Source organism: Amphiura filiformis, chromosome 5, assembly GCF_039555335.1.
Source record: "Amphiura filiformis chromosome 5, Afil_fr2py, whole genome shotgun sequence".
NCBI classification, from domain to species: domain Eukaryota; kingdom Metazoa; phylum Echinodermata; class Ophiuroidea; order Amphilepidida; family Amphiuridae; genus Amphiura; species Amphiura filiformis.
This window is the reverse complement of record NC_092632.1, coordinates 7,408,622-7,433,695: the sequence shown is the minus strand read 5'-3', so window position 1 is coordinate 7,433,695 and position 25,074 is coordinate 7,408,622. Positions and strand designations below refer to the sequence as shown.

The following is a 25,074-nucleotide window of genomic DNA, read 5'->3' as shown; positions in this document are numbered from 1 at the left end:
TACACATAAACATTTTATGCTTTAAAGGTAATTGGATGAGATGCAGTAATACATAGCTTTGCACTTTTCCCTTGGCATTGTGATTATTTGTTTATTTATATTTCCCCTTCATTTTAATTGGTTGCCTGGATACAGATTCAGTTGACTAGAAACAAGGAGACATTGATATCATCATCAGAGTACCTCATCATAGCTTGATAACATCATAATGTACAAAATGACTGATTGCTATGATCTGTGTTTTCCTTGATCCTTATCACGTACCACAATGCTTTACTTTATATCCATTCTGGTAGTACTACATATTTTGCATGAAAATATGAGCCATTTTATAATAGACAGAAAGTTCATCTGTGTTGGTAGACATCATAATTAGTATTTTAAACATTTGATTTCATTCTCAACACAAGATTAGACTTACTTCAAGTTTGGAGGTACCCCGGTGTTGTCACTTAACATTGACTATGTGTACGCATGATCGTTCCCAATTTCGCGAAAAAGGGTTATTTTTAAACTATGTTCATGAACATTTTATGTTCGCGATATTTAAAAAATAGGGTTGTTTTTGACGACGGTGTACTCGAAATTAAAAAATAGGGTACATATTTCTGTGAATCATCCTCATCATAATGTTGAAATCCCAAGAAATCTTACCATTTCTCGCTCAATTTACTCCCCGATTTCACTTTTGTGAAACTTTTTTGCCTTCCTAATATCCCGGCCTAAATATTCAGCAACACGCTCGACTCGGTTTTATTTGTTTCATGGTTTGTTTACACCGATTACGTCACTGGGGACTTACCCAGTTTGGCCGCTGATTCCATGAGACTTTTTTCATTGGCTTTATTAATGACGCACCCGGCCTCCGGAGCCTTGACAAACTGGGTACCCACAAACCGGGCCACAAACTCTTCAAAATGGCACCTGATGATAGACTGATCATAAAGGAATTGTTCCTTCTGAACCTTTTGAAGTTGTAGTCAGCAGGGCGGAAACCGCAAATCGCTCACTATTTGGTGACCGGCAAGCTAGAGGTTTTTCTTGAAAATATCTAAAGATGGTGCTGATATAGTGGTTTGAGTGAGGGAATTCGTGGCAAATGCCAGAGTTCGTAATTTTGTCAGTCAGTTTATGTATTGGTCACATTCAAGCTTTATTTTGCCAAAAAAAAAACGGAGGAAAGATTACATTGTTGATAACTGTATCATAAAAAACACATGGATGTATTTGTATATATTTTTCTGTTATTTTCCTCATTTATATATTAAAAGGACAACGGAGTAAAACAATGAATCAGAACAAGTGTTTTTGTGTGTGTTCTTGAAATGTTAAAAAAGGGATACTTTTGTAAAAGTGTACTTGAAATGCAAAAAATAGGGGTATTTCTTAAGGCTAATTTGTACATGTTTTCATGTAAAATAGGGGTAAAAATGACGAAAATGTTCTTAAAACCGCGCAAAATAGGGGGGTATTTTTGACTTAGGGAACGATCATGTGTTACACCTTTGAATGTTAAGTGACAACACCGGGGGAGGTACCAAACATCGAATCTGTTTTGAGATCAGATGTTTATATTCTCAAAAGTCAATTATGACTTACACTTTTCTCCAAAATTGACAAAAAAAATATCTGATTTCACTTGTGCTCTACATTGTATTTTACAGGTAGTCAGGTACATATCATCATCTTATTGATGTACATAGCCTTTTATGTCACACAGAAAATTCACAATTTGCTATAAATTCACAATTTGCAACTATAAATTCTCACTGATCAACATGGATCAATACAAATCTGCGTACAGGAATCAAGTCAGTAATTTTCACTGAAGTAGCCATTGCTGACAGATTTAACATAATTCTATTAACCCCAACAGTGTTGTAAGTTTAATAATTAAAATCTAGCTACTGACAAGTTCTTCTTGATGCAATTAAAAGAGCTATAAATTTCAGTTTCTTAAAAATAAATAAAAATGGGATTCCCTGCGGAATTTTGTAACCATCTCCTGCAAATGAATCACCCATATAAGGCCTCTGGCTATTGCAAGATTTCATAAATATATTTATAGCACACCATCTTCCTCCTAAACTTTAGAAATGCGCAATTCATAAACGGGCTGGATTGGGGTGATTGTAGCATAAAGCAGCACTTGAAATTAGATTGGTTGATAACAATTTGGGCTCATCAAATTTAATGGTGCAGAAATAGTGAACATGTCTTATGAAATTAGATTCTCTTTGTGATCAAGGCTGTAAGCTCTTTAGTATAAATATGGGAAATGGGCAAGTAACAAAATGGGAGTGAGTCAAATCTAACAAGATATGGATAAACCAGATTGCAGCCTGAGTTTGCTGGTTACTCTAAACAGATTAGGTTTGAACCGGCATTCTTTGGGGAAATCATATTTTATACTTTGGATTATGTATGACTCAAGTTGTGGCAGATTTAATAGGTTTCAGATCTGAACTTCTCAAGTGAGCTTAAATGGAATGATTAAAATTCTATTATCATTGCGCAAATTGGAGCACAAGGCATGGACTTGATGTACAATTTGGTTGATCATACTGTGTTATGGCTATTAAACAATTAAAACAATTTGTTTTAGAACAATAATTAGCCTACAATCAAATTTGTACAAATTACTTGCATTATAATGAAAATATCTGCTAAAGTTAGCTGCTACATTGGCATGTGTCCTCAAATTTTGCTATGTGAAATTTTGTCATAGCCATATTGCACATAAATATAAGACACCAATTGATCAATATTACCCTAAACCCTCATCCTAAACTATAAACTACCATAAAGATACAATGCAGTGGACCAAATGGCACAGGGCATAGTGGCAAAAAAGTAAGAATATATTTTGCATTTAAAATTGGTAAAAAATCTTAAAAAGACTATGTGATTCTTGATGAACATAAAGTAATAAAACTATTTTGCTGCATCGTACACCTGTCCAACTACCAGTGTAATTCATTTATGCACCTGCTGATCAAAAGATGCTCTCATTTTGAAGGCAATATCCAGCATATTAATTTGTAAACAGATTCAGGAACTGGTTCATGTAGACATTGGTGATTTCACATTAGTACAACTAATTAGTTCAATTTAATAGTTGGATCTGGAGGTGAGAAATATTAATTTGAAGTTAAGTGATGCCAGCAGTTGTACCACTACTTCTAATTTGTCACTCTGTGAGGAGGCTAGCTAGCTTGGCTTGTCTACATGTGTGTCATGACAACTAAACTATGTTTTGTAAAAATAACTCCACTGTCTATGCTTGTACACATCAAATTGTATAAAAAAATTAAAAATCCCCCTAAAACATGCATATGTTTTGTGAACATTTTCATATCAACTAGGAAATTGATCAGAGACTGACATTTTCAAATGTCATTTTGTGATTATTGGTAACTATATTTCTTTGTGTAGATTTATTAAATTTTGGTCAACAAACCTAGGTATGCCTCACATCAAATTGTATAAAGACCTGATGATTCTTGACACTGAATTATCTGGGTAAGAAGTCAATTTATGGTGATACCGTAGTGAGGGACAAAGCATAGCAGATCCAGTAATTGGTTAAATATACCCAAATTGAGCAACTTTTGAATAGTGGCAGATACACTGAACCTTAATCCTAACCTAACCGGACCCTCAATTGGAATCTTAACATCACAAGTTAGTATCCCTTTAGAATTCTAACCAAAAGCCTAACCCTATTTCTAATCTCTTGGGGGTGTATGTCCATTATTCTAAAGTCTTGCCTTCGCTCCATATAGGATCATCGTTCATATGGTAGGCCTAAATATTATGACAGGTTGCATCTATGAGTCGCCACCCTGTATCCAGTGTTCAGCTTCTATTAAACTTAGGCGGTTTGTGTTCCATAAGGTAAAATCATAATGCCTTCAACTTCCAAAGTTTTTTTTGTTCCCATGCACCCTGTCTCATCTGATTATACATTTATTATGGCAGTCTTATTTCATTTTAAAAATATGACATTTTGCAACCAAAAGCCCCTTATAATTCAGTAATCTTTTAGGTTTAAAGTATATTTTAAGAATGATATAGGCATAGTCTAGACTGCAGAAAGAACCGTTAAATACATCCCAGCTATTATAGACACCATCATGATCATATGATGAAAGCATTTTCGCATTGAAGCAAGGATATTATATATGAGTATAGTATATGCAGGATCACCTGTGTAATTATCATGTGATGACTAGAGACCCCTGCTGTATGCCAGTGTTAAGGTGGTATTGGAGGCATTATAAAAGTGCTCTAAACATGTTTTTAACAGATTAATTGAGTAGAGCAAAGCACACCTATCAATATGCCTTTTGTTTGAAGCAGATCGGACATACGGTTTTCCAAATATATCAATTTATATTTTCTTTATATCTTATTGTTTTTATCAATAATCAATATAGTTAATGAGCTAAAATGACTGGAGAAGCTCATTAACATATAATTTTGCCAATATTTTGCTAAAATCCATGCATAAATGTTCAGGGTACTTTTATTTTGCATATTTTGCCCTGAAACTTGGTCAAAGTGTTTAATGTGTTCTAATGTATTATATAATGAAGCCGCCCCTAATTTGCATATTTGCATAATTAATTAGCATTTATGCAAATTAGCTCATTCATTATGTAAATATGCAAATGAGGGGGCGGCTTCACTATATAATACATTAGAACATATTAGAAACACTTTTGACCGAGTTTCAGGCAAAAGTATGCAAAATAAAAGTACCCTGAACATTTATGCATTGATTTTTAGCAAAATATTGGCAAAATTACATATTAATGAGCCTTTCCAGTCCTTTTAGCTCATTAACTATATTGATTATTGACAAAAACAATAGGATACAAAGAACATATAAATTGATGTATTATGGAAACCGTATGTCCCATTTGCTCAAACAAAAGGCATATTGATCAGTGTACTTTACCCTACTCAATTAATCTGTTTAAAACGCACTCAAAGCATTTCCTAATTTCTAGAAAATGCATCCAATACCACCTTAAGTGTAACACTCGCTTCTAGCATGCCAAGAATAATTGTGATGCTTAAATAAACTGGACGTAGTCAGTGCAGTCAGTGATTTAACCTGCTGTATTATTCAGTGATGAGCAATTGGAAATTTCTATAGAATCAATTTTTATTGTAGGGTGGTATTTATTTACTGTTTGGGCCGACAATTTGTAATATTATTGCAGGTCATCAATTATGATTGCTATTGTGGAAATGTCAGATTGGTTTAAGATATGAAATAGAAAATGGAACATTCATATTAATACCACTTTTGTTGCTATTCTAGTGAAATTTGTTTGGTATATGAGTAACCAGTTATTATTGAGGTGAAATACACAATGTAATTTGTGAACAATAACCTGAAATTGTGTTATTAATTTGTACTTGACATTGACATAGTTTTGTATTGTTTCCCATTGTTTACAGACCTAGTTTATTGGTATGAAAGATTATTGTATGCGTGTGTTGAAGCAAAATATAACATTTTGGCAGTATATTATCATGACCAAACATAAAATAAGGAACATGGTGTGGTGGTATAGACCCTGGGTATAGACTGAGCAATTGTTGGAAAAGTGGTCCTTAATTCTACTTTGCTACAACATGTACTGGTGGAACTCCACAATGCCGTGATTTGAATAATCCCAAATCTGTAGAGAGGCAATTGTAGTATCAACAATATTTTATTGAATCAAGTTTGATTGTGATGTCAAGAGCAAGGTTGTGTAAACCTGCAGGGTCCATACATTCATATAACCCCACAACAATCATTTGGTGTGTAGTACCTGGGTTTTCACACTCCCCCTTTTAAAACTCTGTTCTTTTTATGCCCCTTTGAATTGGACAAAGGTTAATTCAATTGCTGTCAATATACAGCATTAAATTATTCTGTAATAATGTGGTAATAAAAAGTTGCTAATATGTGACATGATCACAGGGAATAATTCAAATGTCAGCAATTTCCAATTAGAAGTTTTTTACATCATTTTCTGGCAGTTAACGAATGCTTTATTTCAATGGAAACCCCATCAAAATCGGACATCTGGTTACAGAGTTATGGGCAATTTATCAATGTCCGAAAACAGTATGAAACAAAAGAATTTGAACACTGTTTTTGGCAATATCTCAAAAACAACATCTGACTCATTCCCCTTGATCTTGTCACATTATATTGCTATATTTTGTGCAAATTGGTTATCTCATTTCAGTTTTGCAGAGAAAATGGGGAATCGGAAAATGAATGAAATCAAAGTAATTGGTTTCATACTCTGACAAATAATGTGTAGTTCAAGTACCGTAACAATTTGTTTTGTGCTCAAAAAGACCTGTGCCTGTAAAACATGAATGTGAACTTTTAATGTAAACTTCAGATTTGCACAGGTACAAACAATTTCGCTAAATACTAATGCATACATTGTGGTGTGAGTTTCAGATTGGGCAAAACAAGGATTATTTTATATTTTGTATTTTTTGACTTGAGGTAGGAACTGTCAGCATGATTTTGTGCCCAAGACCTTAGTGTGTCAAAAATGTTTCAGGATGTCAAATATGTTGAAGGGAAAAATAACTTTTCTTGAATCTTGTACATTTTGTATTCATTTGTACAGTAAAACAAAACAAAAACATTTTTCCAGATTTTCCAGGTTGGGGTCGGTCAGTGGAGGACAAGCAAACAATCTTTTTTTCTTGCCTTAGTTCCAGAAATCATTAAGCGTCAAAAGCTTGCAACATTTTCAACTTGTTTTGCTTTTTTCATAGCTCAATTATTTTTTCTAGCCTATCTGTTGGGTGGAATTCAGTTGTTATGCTACTACCGATAGTAGGCTGAAATTTAATATAATTTGCACACAAACCAAACACTTTTCAAGAATGTGACTATATAAGACTTCAAAATTGTATAATGTTTTTAATAAAAATGTTTTTTAGATCACTGCTTTGTGTGCAGTGTATGTCTGTCAATGCAGTGCTGTTATATACATTTCATTTGTAAGTTAAAGGGGGAACTTAGCAGGAAATGTGATAAAATGTTAAATGGCAATTGGGAAATAGGAAAGTCCCATCACTAAAATTGACCCGCTTAAATGTTTCCTGAGAAAAATCTATAAATAATTCTTGGAACTATACAATGCTCAGCTATATTCCATGCACGGTATACCTCTGCTTCAGTGAATATTAATTTATGATATAGAAATTCTCACAGTGGAAATTCTAATGCCGCCCTAATCATGCTCCAGAGCATATATTGCATTTCTCTGATTAAAGACGTTGATCAATTCTTAATTAAAGTAGAGCATTGCTGAATTGTCAGCTGCAAGACCTTACATCTAACCCTGTATCTTATATCTTGTATTGACTCAATAGTGCAGTACTTACTAAATGTTTACATCAGAATTTCCTAACGTTTTTCTAGAACATGGCCCCATTTCTCAAACGTGGGGCCACATGCAACTCAATGTCGAATTGTGTGACTTTCATCTTTGATGGACAATCTAGTGACCCAGATTGTAAGCTATTGTCCCTAAGTGGGGTCAGAACTCATAGATTTTAAGCTCTTTTTTGTCCCCAGTGGATCAAAACTTATAGAATTTAAGCTATTGTCCGCAAATGGGGTCGCATAATTCATAGATTTTAAGCTATTGTCCCCAAGTGGGGTCACAACTCATAGGTTTACATGAAGAGACTTTTAGGCCTAGTATAACAAATAACAATGACATATTATTTTTCCTTTGTATTTTTCAGACATTTGTGAATGATACCAGAATACCAGACCAGACCTACATCAATTTGCAACAAGGAGATGCCATCAGATTTGGCTATGATATCCTTTATATGTACACAGCTAAGCAAAACAAAAGGACTTAGTTTGTAGGAACAGCATTAGCTTTTAGGGATTAGGTTGGAATCGGCAGAAAGGTTAGGGCTAGAATTGATAGACCGGGATGCTGAGTTATAAGCATTTATATAATTGAAAGTAATTTACATACATACATGCACACATACATTCTTAAAATCATACATTTAGAAGTCTCATTTTATACATTGAGGTAGACTCAATTGTTTAATAACCATAACTCTACCAAACATCAAAAAACCACAATTCACAAAGCATATGCACGGGCAGGTATCCCAGGTGATGCGATTGCATCATCATGCGAACAGTCATATGGTCACAAAACGCTTGGCTGGCAAACTACACCCCTGTAGCAAGGTAGGCCAGTGCACGTGTCTGGCACCCAAGGGGTCAGTGGTTCAAAATCGCTTCCGAGAAACAAAGTTTTCTCTTCTTCTTTCTTTCTTCCTTTCTTCTTTCCTTCCCCTCGCCAAAAAGCAACTAGGGTGTTACGGTTAATAACACCTTAACTTTCCCACTATATGTGTTTAAAACCCTAACCATACCAAACATCAAAAAACCACAATTCACAAAGCATATGCATGGGTAGGTATCCCATATGATGGGAATGCTTCATCATGTGAACAGTCATATAGTCACAAAACGCTTGGCTGGCAAACTACACCCCCATTGCAAGGTATGCCCGTGCACATGTCGGTGGTTCAAAACTGCACCCGAGAAACAAAGTTTTCTCTTCTTCTTTCACTCTTCCTTCCTTCTTTCCTTCCCTCACCAAAAAAGCAACTAGGGCATTAGGCTTAATTGTGACAGGTCCGAATTTGAGAAAAGTCTCAAGTCAAAAAGTGAGAAAAGCCTTCATTTCTTAATTTTTAAAATAATAATAATTTGTTACGTGGCTAATGCAAATGATTACTGAAATATTACTTCCAACTTCAAGATCTTTGTTTAAAACTACATAACAGCAAATTGCATTTATTCACTGTTGTATTGCTGACCCAGCGGTACCTCTGTTTATGATGTACATAATAATGGTTAGATAATGTCATTATAAAGTTTTTGGACTTAACTCTGCATGTGTTTACATCCCGTAACCTACCGGTTTGACCAAGTTGACCCTACACAGATCAGACAGGTGAAGGATGCGCTAGGTGTTACCAGACTGGTAAGTGTTTAGTTCTTCAATTCAGTATATAGTTTGATGTTTGTGTTTGTTTTACCGTTGCGACTAAAGCCCAATGTATACTCCACATTCTGCACTTTGTGCAAAGCTGCGATAAAAAAAATAATTCTCAGCTTCATGCGAAAGGCATTGATGAATACTTCAATAAAGTTAGCGCCAAGTATTGTGAAGCCTGCCCTGTGCTTTCTGATAGAAACTTCACTGGCCTACCCCTAAAGTTGAACCAAATCCAACTCCCGTGAAGCTAAGAAACCTGCTCTGCAAAGCAATTTCTTTAAGTCGTAAAACTTCAGCTCAAATTTCTTTGTGGGCAGCAAAATCGCGGCCGTGAAGTGGAGTATACATCGAGCTTAACGCAGCAGTAATTTTGCTGCTGCATTTTTCGCTTCAACAAATTTGTGCCGCAGCAACAAAATGTGTAGAAGTGGAATAATGACCAGATCAATTGAGTAGAAAATCACTGTGGAGAAGTGTAAATCACAGTGGAGAGTAAAAAGAAAGCAGTATTTGTTAAAATGGTAAAACACACAACAAAATTGGACTTCAAATATATACCATAGACCTGGCCTTAAATGAGTGTCAGAAATGTTTTGAAATCATCAAGGATCAGTGCCTTAGCTTCCACCTGTCAACCCATCATTTTGAACATATTACATGTGTAAATACACAGTCAAGTAACGGTACACTTAATAATATTAATTAGGCAACAAAAAAACCCTATTCTATGGGTGGACCATTTTGCCATGTAGGGCCTGGTCGGTCGGGATTAAAAAAAAAAACATGGAAGAAGTTATTAAAAAATCACCAAAAGCTTGAAAAAGTTGACATATTTTTGCAAACATATATTGAAAATTTTCCAATTTTTTTCCCCAAAAATTTTAGTCAAAATTGATCAACTTCGGCTGAAAACATCTGTTTGATTTATTCCTTCGACTAATGCCTCCAAAACATCTCTTGTAGCTTTATACCATGACCATCCGATAAAAAAATCAGAACTACTGAGATTTATTTCATGTCTAAGCCTTGTTGCATGATTTACACTCCAGCAGGCTATTGCCATTCATCTTCTCCTAGCCAGTATACAGAGATGCCAGTTTTTATTCAGATTTCCTAATTTTTATAAATTCCAAAATATAATTCAGATTGGGAAATAAGTTGATTTTAAAATCATCCCCCCCCCTCATAGTAAGTGTCTTAGTAGCTGAAATTTGGTCATTGAGGACTATTTAAGACCTGAAGCAAGTAGAAAGGGTGGAGGGTGTCTTTTTAAAAGCAGAGTCCTGAGCACAAACTTCATATCCATAAGAGATAACCGATGAAGCCATAAACAGTCATTATAGATAATATACTATATAGATGTATGATATGAAAATATTGCTGCTTTAATTATCCTGTCAAATACACTACAAATCAGGTATCTGCATTTGTGCATGATTTATGCTCTAGAAAATCACTCTATGTATGTCATGCCATCTATATACCACTGGTGTGATGATAAGAATTGCTTGTAGCGTCAGTCAAGCAATCTTACGCAGCCGTATTTCCACATTACTACCCTAAGGTTGCTTTAATTGGTTTATGCTTTCAATATTTGATGGCTTACCTGCTGATATAATTATAATAGTGTCTTAAATTTAAAATATAAAATTAGACTCGTTAAAACTATTCAACTGGACTCACGGTTTTGAGAGGCAACGGTTTCACACCTTATCCTAGGTGCATCTTCAGGCCTTAAAAGTGTCTTAACCCTTTCACGCACCGTGTCCTCATATGAGGACGGATAATAAATGCACAATGAAAAATGTATTAATACCCCCTCATCAATGTGCAATGTTGCATTACAATCTCAAGACAGGGCAGTATACACTCTGAGCTTTTATAAATGCCTACAGGCTCTATTTACCCCCAGGTACATTTCTAAAATTGGGATTTCACAGCCATGTGCTATACTTTATGATCCCTGGATTTGGTCAAATTTTTTAACTGTTTTATGACGTAGGAAAGTGGCTACAATTTTTATTAGTATTTATAGATGTTATAGAACATAATGGAAACAACTATATTGTGACAAATATTTTAGAATACTTGAAAATAGTGAAAAAACATGTGTCCTCAAATGAGGACACTGCGCCATTGTGGTGTCTTACTATAGCGCCCTCCTGTCCTCATAAGAGGACACTGCGCATTTACAGATGTAACATTTACCATGGTGGTATAGGAAAATACATACTTATAGAATGAAATAGGCCTACTACAGAGTGAATGTAATAATGATTGCATTTCAACTTGAGTTGTTGAACTCTAATTAGGCTAGGAATAACATCTAGTTGAATTTAAATTCTAATTTACAAGTTGTAATTCATGAAATCTAATTCACAAGTTGTAATTCGTGAACTTCAATTCATTTATATGTATGTACATGGTTGCAGACAAGTCACTTGTTTCTGTTTTTTGCCTGAATTCCTTATTTTGTAAAGTCCAATAATATTTCTACATCATTTTTAGCCCAAGTTGTTTACATTTTACCCCAATTTCTCTATTATTTCAGAAAATGACTTAAGTCTAAGTTTTTCTATGTAGATGTACCATGTAAATATTGACGTCCTTGTTGCGCAGTGTCCTCATATGAGGACATGTGCAGAATTAATTAATGGAACACTGCCCAAAAAATTGACATTGGGTATGTTCTTGTAATCCCTTTAGATGTAAAATAACACAATATAAAAATTTTTGTGAATTTAAAACTTAATTCGTGCATGAAAGGGTTAAATTGTTTTTTAAATTAAACATTTTCAAATGTGGCACCTTAAATTACAATTTGTAAACTGACTTGTATGGTCCATGCTATATTTGTGCAGATTTCAAATATAAATTGCTTGTGGTATGGATATTGGATATGATAATACTGATATATAAAATTTAGCAGGGTGCAGTGATTAAAATCCTGTCACACTTAATATATTGAGAGGCACTGGTTTAGGGACTGATAATGACACAATGAAATAATCTATTATAAATTAGGCAGTTTAGCGAATTTGTAAGGCTAAAAACTTTTTTACGGTACTCTATTGTAATTCATGTTAAATATGAAAATATGAGTGCTATAGTTAGTGACATGGCCAATCATGGCTGCATTGAAACTTCATGATATCTTGCCTCATACACTTGGATCCCAAACACCACCCTTAATTATATGTTTGCTCCGAAAATATGTGCAATGAATTGTTTGTGACAGATCATGTTATAATCTTCTGAGCCTCATCATATGAATAGGCTGCTTGCTAGATGTGTGTGTGTGTCCTATGACATTTGGTATAACACTATGTTGCATCAACTGTAGGCTTGTAATGTTACCTTGTGACTCTTTAAAGAGAAAATAAAATGTTATTTATTGCTTGCTGTATGTAATGCTGATGGATGAGACGGTTGGAATGCATTACAAGTGATGAAATCAATTTATTAAAAAACAACTGTCTAAATGCGAGGAAATGTTACATCAACATCATAATAGGCTGTGCTATTATATGTTGGTGGCATTTCAAACATTGATCTGGCTTGTATTTATGGGCAAGCATTTATCTTTCATATCTGGCTCATATAAGCCCATTACATATGTTTATAATTGTATGCGCATTCTACAGATTATTCAATTTTAGGAAAAACATTGTAGCTTTTATTATCATACATTGTACACTGTTAACTTTTTGTTTACAATATTTTGTAATGTTTTTATATGTACCCATAGTTGTAATATCTTTTTTTTTTTCAGTCTCTTATATGATGCATGTTTTAAATCTTTCTATGAAAATTTGTTCAATCCTGGATTCCTTTAACCAGCGCAAGCACAAAAAGCCATTTGATGTTCATATTCAATACCATTTCACATACAGCATGTGATGTAGTATATTAACATTTCATATCATACATTTGTCCCCATTTTCCCTCTAAAGGAATACAAAGTTGAACAGAATGGAAACAGTAAACCAGAAGATAAGGTTGGTTGAGTATGTTGTGGAGTCATTGGTGTTGTTGGTAGACTAGCAGCTCTTTCCATGTTTAAGTGTTGTTCATTGCATCATAATCTCTATACTTTCTTCCAGAATGCTATTGGGAAACCTGCCTCTTTCATCTGCTGAACATTTGTCCTCCTCAACTCCCCACAATCATCACCATCAGTCCTATTTAGGGTATGACCTCATCCCAAAAGTGTTGCCTTCCTCCTCCTCCCTCCTTCCCTTCCACTCCGCTTTCCCTTTTAAAGTTTAACAAAATGTTGTTTTCCTTAAAGTAGACTGATGTCGGTCTACAAACAAACTGGAGTCACAAATACACATGGAGTGATATGCGTAAATTACATCGTATTTATTAAATCTGAGGAAAAATGTACACACATGTGATTCCTATATAAATCATTGAAACCCTGATCTTGTTTCAATGGAACATGAGTCCAAACCGAATCTTTGTTAGTGTTTCACCCATCTGTTAATACATGATTCACAGCTGGTATTCAATAATAGATATTCTGTAGTATTCTGATCATTTTCCATATTGTGCCTTTCTGTATTCATGGTATTGTTTCTACTAATTCATGTATATTTTATCAATTTCTATGACATAGTACAGATTAAGCAATTTTACTGTACAATCTTTTGAATAACTAGCCATTCATTTCCCAGTGCTGTGATAGATGTAGGTTGGGTTACTCTATTACAAATTAAATTATTAATTTGTTTATGCATTAAATATCATTACAATCAGAGCCAATTGTCAATTTTACCCAAATTATACTTAGAATATGTATGTAATAATCTACTACCAATGAAAACTGACAATTTTGCTAAACTATTTAATAAAACATCAATTCCAAAACCATTGAAACTTTTGATTGAATCTATAACAAAACATGCTTTACCAATTTCCATTGAAATCGGAAATTAGTTATTCTAGTACCTGCCCATTAAATCAGAAGAATTCTAAAGATTATTTGGCAAAACTATTATTTTATTCATTTGTGATTTTGAACAAAACATTTATTCATTACTTGCTCAAGGCTGAAGTGTTACAAAGGAAAAGATAGTTACCATTAAGAGCAATGAACCCAATTTTTTACATCTTATTTTTCTGGAACTTTCATGTTCCTAAATAGGTGTACTTGTGTATATAAAAAGAGTCTATGAAAGTGCAGCAAATAGAATAAATACCAAACATGGTAATTCGTTTGATATCACATTAACCTGTTTAAGTATTTGATATAAATTGGAGAAAAGTACTAAGTTTTGCACAACTTAATAATTATGTGAATTGCTTTTTAGCAGACTAACCTAGGAATTAATTTTAGGAATTAGGAATCCAGAAACTTAACCTAACCCTAACCCTAAATCAATGCTAACTCTTAAACATGTAAAACAAACTGTTTTTGAAAAGCTTTAAATTTTGCAAATGTGGCCTTCTCACAAAGTTCAGATTATAAAATACCCAGCCACAAAATAAAGTTGTTTTTCAGCTTTTCAAAATTCAATTTAAACCATTTTCATGGTTAACTTTTCACCTTTGGATTTTAAGACCATATTTGTACAATTGTGAGCTTCACTGACCAACTTATTTGTGCAAAAAGTCAGTATTTCTTTAAATAAGTTTATTCTTAGCTGAAAGAAGGCCATTTTGTAATGTGAAGTGAAGCACTCTAAGTGCACAGTGAAAGGGTTTCAGGAAGGTCATGTTTTATCGTGGCTGCCAGTTGCCTTGAAGTGTGATGTCACAAGCTCCACGTTGGAACCTGCCAAAGTCAAACATTTTTAGCGAATTTCTTCAAATGTTTACATCTTAACCTTAGTTCTTTTGAAACAATTAATAATTATTATTAACTATGACAAAAATAGGCAGTCAGTTCCTTTGCTAGAAGTTAGCATTTGTAATTCAAATCAAATTTTGTATTTTTGAAATAAAAAAAAAATCTTTTCAGGCAGCTTTTCATGTTCAATATTATGAAAGGGTGTCATTTTTTTTATCCATTAGTAGCAGATTTATACTGAAGGAAAAATAAGCTGTAAAAAGTTAAATGTACTTTGGAAGGACAATTGGTCTACAGCTAAATTTTGCCATTTCAACTTGGTCATATGGGCACTAATTAAGTGCTATCATTTAAATGGAACTGCTGCTTAAAAGAGCTCACATTTTGTGCTGTTATTTTCCCAGGTGGCAGTCTTTACGACCATCAATTCGTATGACACAAGTCCATTAAACACAGGGGAGGGGGTACTTTACATCATGCCTAGTATAAAATGCTGCTAACATGGCAGCCATGATACATTACATGAACTTGCTTGCAGGGATCAACCTTTACAATCTCATAAATAAATACTATAGCCATCCACCCAGTGGTATTGTGTGGTGGTAATTAGCCATGAAGGCAACTCTAACTGCTTGGATTGTGTCCACAATGAATCAAGTCAACTATGAAGTGTCAAGTTTGTGTTTGGAAAAGAATCGCTACTTATATTTGTGGCGCTGGAATCTTGTCTGTGACGCCCATTGCCAAGATGTTATTTGTGTCATAAACTCTCTTTTAAATATTCACTTTTAATGAGTTGAACCATTCTGGCAGTGAGTGACAATGAATAATTATGTAGCTTAATATTTAATTAAGGTAGATTTAAAACTTGTTACTAATCCATTAACTTCACAACTAATTAGCTGAATGTTGACATATTTTTGTCGCAGGAAGTCGTTGACAGTGCGGCCACAGAGGGTGAAGATGTGAGTGTATTTTCAATGTGTGTTTTAGCGTGACAAGTATACAAACTGTTAAATGGTTTATTCTTTGCTTAATCATGTTAATTTGCTTTTGACCCTTGTAGTCACCTCAAGTTGTTATTGTTACAAATTATATGATATTGTTTGTTCATGAGCATGGTTTGCTGCAAACATGATGAATTTTGCTGTGGAGACAATAATAACCAAATGTAATGTTTTTGGATTTTTAATGCAGAATTGAGAAGTACATAAAGCATGTGTGTTTTTCTATATACTGCCCTCTATGTGTTAAACTGAATACTAGTAATTTTAACTTGATGCTGAAAAGTCAGTTTGGGGGCACTGTAAATTCACAGACCTGTCTGTGATATTACAGGGCCGTAGCAAGGTTGAAAAATGTGGGGCGGCCATCACAAATATGGGGCGGCCGCCCAACATAACAAATTTCTCAAAAATTGGGCGGCCATGGCATCCCCGGCCGCCCCGCTTGCTACGGCCCTGTGATATTACATTCTACTAGTCTGTGATCACTTTTTTTAAAAAGCAATATGACACACGAACTACTAGGGAGTACATTCGATGGTTAATGCTTATTTGCTGCAAATTCATTTTAGCATAGTAAAATGCCAAGAAAAAAAGAATGCCCAAAAACATATTAACGTTTAAGCAATTAAATGAATGCAGTGTGCAATTTTACGGACGGATCTGTGAGTCCCCCAAACTAAAGAAGCATGAAAGTTTTTGATTATACACAGTTGTGCATGGTCTTGTCCAACCCTTTCATTCAACTTGTTATAATTGCAAAGTTTATGTTGCAGTTTATTGTTGTACTACATTAGTGTTTGTGTTAATTACAAGTTATTGAAGTTAATTTATTAAATGTTGAATGCATGCTGGGGTTTCTTTTCTTTGAGTAAATTATATTTATGTAGTTTTATTGTTTTGCTTTTAGCACAAATGACTTATTATACTGTGTTTTATTGTCATTAATTTAAAGCAATTCTTAATTCCCTTCTAAACTGCTTACATGTATATGTGATGCGATCAAGTAAAATCAGTTGGAACACGGAAATATTGATTTTGAGATATAGCCAAACAAAGGAAATAGTTCTTTTTGTTTCCTATTGTTTTGGAAACTCTTTTTAAATTGCTCATATCTGTAAAATTTGTTGTTCAATTTCAATGGGGTTTTCTGCAAAATCCAGCTTTGTAAATGTTTGTTACTATCCTACAAGAAACTGAAAATTTAATATTTCCGAGTTCCGACTGATTTTGCTTGATCACGTCACATATGTTGATATCAAAAGTTATAGGTGCTGTATGCTATTTACTGGAATATGCGGTAAAACACTTGGAACACATATTGCCAACAAATGAAGTCATTCATTCTTAATAATGTAATGTCTCCATTTTTGTTTATACCAGGCATATCTGGAAAGACCAACAACTGTGAAAAAACAATATCTTAGCACAGATTCAGCAGGGCCCACTGACAACGGCAGACACACACACAAACACAAGTCAGGTTAGTAATCAGGGTATAAATTATTAGTCTTTAGTGAACCTTGCTAATTAATTAGTGTTAAGTTAGAAGAAAGTGGCATGCTTGTCTTCATTATTATTCATGGACCAGTTCTGAAAACTTCTCATGTTTATAATCATATAATTCCCAGGAGTCTGCATTTTGAAGGTTTATAGTGTAAGATACAGAAAGCAGACGACAATAAGTCTATTTTTAGTGTAAGATAGCAGCAATTGCTGCTCAATAGAAATTTTGACAATTTCTGCATTCTTTATTGTACACATATGACATCTGGCAGCTATTTGAAGATGTACATGTAGCATTCTTTCACTCAATTTGTTGTCATTCTTGAATAAAGTTAATTTCCCTATAAATTTTGTGAATAACAGTAAATTAAAACTAATTGGATCTGAATCATACCTGTTATGTACAGTTCTTGGAACTTAATTTTCTTGGATTAAATGTAATTCATACACTCCTATATCAAAGCAGCCAATCAGAAAAGCGATTAGAAAAGTATGTGGAGTGCATTGATTGTGTATAATTAATAGCACTCTGTGTACTACATGCAGTTTTTTTTTTTTTTTTACATCCAGGTTGATGCATTTATATTTGGTCCTATTTTCCAACATTTTTGTGATAATTTTGTTATAAAAACAGCAAAAATCATGTGCTTTTTTCTCGTTTATGAAATGAATGTGTATCACTTGTTCCTCAAGAAATTGTACAAAATAATGCACTAACGAGATGTTGATGAGCCTAATGCACTGCCCCCTGCGGAGCGTGTGCATCAGACGCTTCAACATCTCAGTTCACTTGCATTATTTTGTACAATTTCACTCCCAACAAGTGATCACATTTATTAACCTATAGTGATAGGTTTCCGTCTGTGCACGATTTCTCTGTTCATTTCATCAAAGTGAACCAGTTCATAGTTGACATGTTTTGCATCCATATTTCTGCCAGTATGTTTAAACACATGCTTCTACCTTCTGATGCACTGAAGAATGAAAACTTTGATTTATATATACAGGGTGTAACAATAAAATTTGTACAATTTTGAAAATAAATTGACACAAGCATGCCGCTTATTTGTGGTTTGAAATTTACATTTCTATCAAGATAATTTCTTTAGCCACCAGCTAAGCTTTGTTCCAATAGAATTGACGGTATGAAAGTGAAGATATGGCCAATTATGTAACCTAGTCTTAAAACTGCTTGGGCCACTTTTGTCTAAAGTGTTACAAAATTGACTGAATAGAGTTGAACCATCTTATGATAGGTAGTTTTAAACAATGGGGTATTCGAAGTGGTAGAAATGATTACATAATAGAATATCTCCTTGAGTTTTTGAAAGTCACAACTAAGCACTGACATAACAACCTCATTTGCTAGAAATCATGGCTGCAGCTCAAAAACTTCAACCCAAATTCACGTTGGAAGAGCGTATTTGTATGGTTGTGACATTCGGTAACACATGGAGTCAAGCAGAAACCATAAAATTGTTTATAGCTCATTTTCCAAACGCACGTCTTCCATCAAGGCATACAATTACATATAACTATGAGAAGTATGTAGAATTTGTTAACATAAATGATGGCAATAGTGTGGTCGCCCCAGAACAGCTAGAAGCCCAGCAGAACTTAATTTCAAAATCTTATTGTTTTGTACTTATGGATGCAAAAACTGTTCTCAGTTTTACCAATGACATCTCAGGGATATGAGAAATTACTTTATTTATAAGATAATTTGAAAGAAATTTCATGACTCTCAAAGATTTTAGATTTTAAAGAAATATCATATTATTATTAAGTTCATATTAATTATATGAAGAAACACGACTTATAATTCTTTTGTGTCAGTTCTTTGATGTTTAATGCACGATAAGCATATCTACGCGGTTTAAACTTGATATGCGCAAACATGGCAAAAGTGGCCCAACATGTTTTCTTGACGTTTTAATCAATCGGACATAACTTTTGAACCCAAGCTAGTAAATAAACCAACTAAACCTCTTCTTTTAGCCAAAACATTACTGATTGTATTGCATATAATATTTGTGCCATAACTCTTTTAGTTTTTTCCTCACAAGTCAAAATGCAATTGTATAAAGTTTATTGTTACACCCTGTAGTGGTTCTTGCTCAAGCTGCATGCTGTACTATGTGGTACATAACTATGTGCATGTGTTTCCTATATACATGTACCTTTATAACTGTAAACCCCTTGTATAAAGTCAAGTTAAGGTACATTTATTTGGAATTGTAACTTATCCCCATGGGCACTACTGCCTTTCTTACAGTGCCACTTATTGGTTAATTACATGATATAATCATTTAAGTAACCAATCAAAATAGAGCTTTTAGATCTCTTAGCAATTTTAAGCTTAATCTCCTTCAGCCCTACTGACTATTTGTACCATATCTTTGTACATGATACTGTATAATTTTTTCTGTGGTTTTTATTTTTGTGCATTTTGTGGTTTGATATAAGCTAACAAATTTAACACCCTCTGAATGTGCTTGATAATGAGGTATTAATAAGCTTAATTACTAAAGCAATCTACAACTGCCAAATCAGTCATCCTACAAAAATGGTAATGAAGCTTTTAACCACGAATATATCTGTGTGCAAAAATATTGGCTTATACAGTAGTCCTCTTGTGACCAATCAAAATAGTTTTTACAGGCCAATCAATTGGCCAGTACAGCTGAAAAGCAAAAGAACAGTGACTAAACAAATTTTTCTGACACAGAAGATTATCAAAATCCAGCAAACTTATTCAATGTCTTGTGCAGCAGACACACACACACTCAGTAAGAATTGGTGGCATGAGCCAAGCCAATTAGGGTGACATTTAGTACTGTGGGTGTTGATGATTAGCCACTTCCTCGTTTGTACAAGTTGGTGCAAATCTCACTGCATGATTTGCTAGACAGGCACTTTCTTTCTTCATAGTATAGTAATAAGTTCTTGCACTGTGTAGAGTCTATGGTGTGGTACTTCATAGCATGTAATACTATTTATTACTCTTGTTAAAGCACATTGGTTTTTCATTTTTGTATGTATATGTGTATCACTTTGCCATACCTATGTCTATGTCATCAGATATGATCCCCTCCCCCAGGGGCTCACCTCTTTATGGCCAGCCCGAGTGGTGGGGAGAACCCGATGCTGACGCTGAGGATGAAGACGAAGGGTTCAGGTTACGTAGTGGTACTTATGATGCACCAGAGAAAGGTTTGTTCTATTTGCACTCTTTGTAAGAATTAATACTATTTTTCTTGTGGATCATGTGACACTGGACTTCTTGTCAATATTGTGCCAGAAATTGAATGGGAGAATATACAGCCATGATATTTGTTGTGTCACCCATGAAGGGACAAAGAGACTAGTGCATGGATTGCTGCATGATATGCTGTGAGCAGCATATGGAACCATTTTACTGGTGACAGCTCCTTCCATTAGACAATTTGTATGGAAACTGTGTATTCTCCGCTTCAATATCTTTGTTTTTGCTATATTGTTGTATTCACTGCATGTATATTTTTTACTGTGCATGTTATATCTTATAATGTATTACAAGTGTGTATACATGTAATATGAATACTTTGCTAAATAAATTGATCAAGTTTATGGAATAATTGTATTTATTTTTCAAATCTAGATATATTTACTTGAACTTCAGAATAGTCTTTTTCAAGAGAAATGAAACAATTGTATTTTGGATTTCTGCCTTTATTATTAACAGAAATGTTATATATTTGAAATCTGTCTCATCTTCAGTGGCACAGTTCATTGACCTCCATTCAAAAGTAATAGCTCTGAATTTGAACTCAAGTACAAGTTTATGTACCTAACGCATTCAAAGGTCATTGTATGAATGTACACACATATTAGGGTTCAACAAACTGTGCCTGGACAGATGAGCAAGTTTGAGAAACTAGAGCAACACGTTTGACCTACTTCTCACTCCAAAGCAAATAAACTCTGAACCTTTGTGTACACAGATAAACGCAATAACCAGGAATCATCACACACACAAAGACCAACCAAACTAGCTCTTGCTGGTGATAATACAAGAGACATCCCAGTACATATTTACACCAGGAGAACGGACATCAAACCCACCACCCCAAATAAACACGCTGAGCCTCCTGATCAGGGAGATGTAACCTTAGTGAAGACCAGTGAGAAGCATGTAGGGTTCACCATAGAATTCAATGCTAAGGCAGATTCACCTAAGATGTCTAGGAAGGAATCATTACAAGACTTTGTACCAGTGACTTTGAAGAATAGGATCAATGAGAATAGTCGTGTTGTTGGGGAGCTGAAAGCTGAAAGGCTTAGTAAGAAAGGGGGTGACCCTGACAGCTTGAAGGTAAGTTATTATAGGAACATGCCTCTTTATTAATCTCCTTGTGGAGATTTTTTACCTGAGATATGTGGGCATTATAATGCGTTTTTGCACCCTGTGTTTAGGGTTAGGGTTTGGATTATAATATTTTGCTGTAAACCTTTGGTGAGTGCGTGCTACCATGATGTTGCAAAGTCAGAACTATCAACGAGTATGGCGCAAAGTTCATTCATAAATTTCAACCCGGCCAATCAGAGACAAGTGCATTTCAACACAGTAAATTCACGATGTACAATTACAATACGCTCTCTTCAAAAGTTTACAAGATTCGACATTGTGAATCTGTTTATAGAGTTGAGGTGATTTCAGGATTTGCCTGTGTCCAGAGACCTACATAATATGCATAGTTGTATTACAGGCTGACTCTAAGACACAATAAAATTAGGTTGTAATTGTGTGTGAAACTCAAGATTGACCTGTTAAAGTCAAATTGTGAATAAGGAGCTTGTAGAGATTTGCCTCCCTTGCCCCTTGGCAGAAATCATTTGATAGCACACACACACAAACACACCCCACACACCAACCCAGTTCTTCAACTTGGTTAAGAAAACTTAGATTTTTCTTGTTTTTATGTGTTGGGTCACACACCTTTCAAAGATAGGCCTACAGCAAACAGTTTGATGTGTGGATTGTCTACATTCATTTTAACAATTTTTTTTTCAAATTTTTGATTTTTATTTCAGTCTCCAATTGAATCACCGCAGCAACCCAAGAAACATGGTAAGTTGTGAATACTAGGTACATAAGTTGCAAATGGCAGTGTAAAGGTTAAACATTACTCATTATGTGCCAAATATTGTTAGCTTTCCATCCGTGACTCAAACATTACCTGTTTGATATTGACATTTAATACACTGAGGTCTGCATTAAGGTAGTACCAATGAAGTAGTACAAGAATAATTTTTATATATATTTTCTGTAAGATATAAAATTTAATGCACAGTTTTGGTCCAACAGCATTTCAGGTTTATAATCATTGGGCATTTGCTGCTAGATTATGCAATTTGTGTTCAGCAAATGAGATGAGTTGATTCAATTAGCTGAGGAACCACTTCACTGTTGCCTACTTGTGTAATACAGAATTCACAGTTTTCAGATGAAAACAACAATTGAGTTCTCCCCGTCTTGTTTTCTAAACAAATTTCCCTGTATTTCTCAAGTGCCTTCATTTAAAAATGTGTGTTCTGCTTTCTACATGAAGAAATATTGTGGTTCCCCTCTTTTCAAGAAAATAATTGTGTATCCTTAAATTCCTAGTGGTATAAATAGTGACCAGTCCCTTCCACCCGGCCCCAATTCATCCAATCGTATGCAAGTTTCCATATTGCTACTGGCCTGTATACAAGCCTCTGACCTGATCAATGGTGGAAATATGAACAAGTATCCTTTGATTCTTGAGAAGATTGAATTTGATCAAGGGGAAATGAGTCAGTGTTTGGCTTCCCTGCTGTTGTGTGTCCTGCAAGTACACAACATACAGAGTATCATATAAAGACCTGAATAACACTGTGTTTATGATGCGCAGAGTCACAAATCTACAGCAAACAGTCTTCTCTGAAGCAGCAACAGTGATTATCTGGTGGGACATTGACTTTGTATAATTTTGATCAATTGTGTATACTGATTTTCATGTAAGTGGAAATGTTATTTGAAATATGACTCTTTGGTCTTTACGTAACTTTTGTTGAAATGTCATGTGAATGGGAGGTGCCATTTTGCCAGTTTCTGAATTTGTTACAGAATTGGCAACATGCAGTGCATATTTTAGGGATTATCCATGCAAGCTGACAGCTAATTCTATTATGATATTGCAGGCATTGTATCATTTGCACATGGTATTTAAACATCTCGCAAGGTAATGTGTTGAGCACTTGTTTATGTGCTAGCCATATGCTAACTGGGGTCATTATGCTAATTGATTTATGAGATAAGGAAAGCATAGCAATTTGAATTTTTAATTGGAAGTTATTAGATATTATAAAATTGCTTATTCATATACTTTTCATTTTCAAATAATAGGTAGAAGAAGAAGTGGTTCCAACGAGACACCAGCCAACAGAAACAAAGCCAACCAGTCAGCTAGTAAAACGTCTCACCGAAAACAATCCGACAATATGATCGAAGACGGTGATGGTGGCGGTGATAATGTCAGCGAAACAGGCACATACACGATAGAGAGCGAATCTCAGGATGTATTGGAAGCACGGCATCGCATCGATGAGGTGTTTGGTGTCAATGGTAATGTTGATGATGGGGAGAGAGGGAGCGAGGAGGACACAGATAAAGATATAAGTGATGAGGAGATTGTGGAGGAGGCTATATCTAAGGACATTTTGAATGCGGAACATGCTGGATACCATAGAAAGGTAGGTACCATACAAAATAAAATAAATAAATAAATGTTGATATTTATATAGCGCTTTATGCCGTAAACAGCCTCAAAGCGCTTTACATTTATTCCGCCGTCATTAGAATATGTCGGAACCACGTACCCCTAACAGCTTCCCATTGCACCTGGGTGGGGTGAGGCAAGCGAGGCAAAGCGCCTTGCCCAAGGGCGCAACACGGTGGTGGGTCGGGGAATCGAACCCACGCACGTCGAGCAAGCTCTCAGATTATGAGTCCAAGGCCGTAACCACTGAGCCACCGTGGCTGTACTGTTACATGTTTTCTTCTTCTAATAGTACAAGGTATATGGGTTATACAGATGTCTGGTTACTGTTTTAGGTTGCTCACCACCTTGTACAAGAAATACATTGAAATCAAGTCAAAATATTCCGTGGTGAATTGTGACTCACTTATTATCAATTCTCAGGTGTAGTATAAATGCAGACAGTGACTTATATTGACTTCTTTTTCGTTCAGGGATCAACGTGCTCAGTTAGCTTCTTTTTTTTTTTTAACTTGGTATTTTCACAAATTTTTGTTAATTCAAAAATACTGTGTAGTGGTGATGTAAGAATGCAAGTTTTGAAAGTTTTTCAAACTTATTTTGACTGAGTTTTGACAGGCTTATGTGAGAAATAAGTGGGCTGGTCAGATGATGCCTGGCAAATAATGATGCTATTTTGGATTCATCAGTTGCATAGAGTGATAAATGACATAATGCAGAAGTCATTGATAATTTATTAATTTAGCATTCAATAAGAGAAGTGTGACATAATTTGTCATTTCCCATGTATATTAAGGAGACGGATGCATCATGTTGTTATTAGTATGTGACTGGTCTGGTTATGATGAGATCTTTTGGGACAAATACATTTATTGTTTTGCTTTGCATTAGATAAAAAAAACATACTTGTTTTG

The 25,074-nt window shown here is 34.7% G+C and overlaps 1 protein-coding gene across 3 annotated transcripts in view; it reads left to right on the top strand.

The window, feature by feature from the left end:
• LOC140152548 (uncharacterized) overlaps positions 1 to 25,074 on the top strand; it is a 59,899-nt gene that overhangs the window by 17,575 nt on the left and 17,250 nt on the right. For all 3 annotated transcript variants that reach the window (XM_072174934.1, XM_072174932.1, XM_072174931.1), the window contains exons 4-12: positions 7,786 to 7,866; positions 8,982 to 9,059; positions 13,028 to 13,072; positions 15,798 to 15,833; positions 17,256 to 17,355; positions 20,460 to 20,591; positions 21,362 to 21,732; positions 22,452 to 22,488; positions 23,788 to 24,134. In XM_072174934.1, coding sequence (XP_072031035.1) covers positions 7,786 to 7,866; positions 8,982 to 9,059; positions 13,028 to 13,072; positions 15,798 to 15,833; positions 17,256 to 17,355; positions 20,460 to 20,591; positions 21,362 to 21,732; positions 22,452 to 22,488; positions 23,788 to 24,134 — 1,227 coding nt within the window. The remainder of the gene's footprint in view (positions 1 to 7,785; positions 7,867 to 8,981; positions 9,060 to 13,027; positions 13,073 to 15,797; positions 15,834 to 17,255; positions 17,356 to 20,459; positions 20,592 to 21,361; positions 21,733 to 22,451; positions 22,489 to 23,787; positions 24,135 to 25,074) is intronic.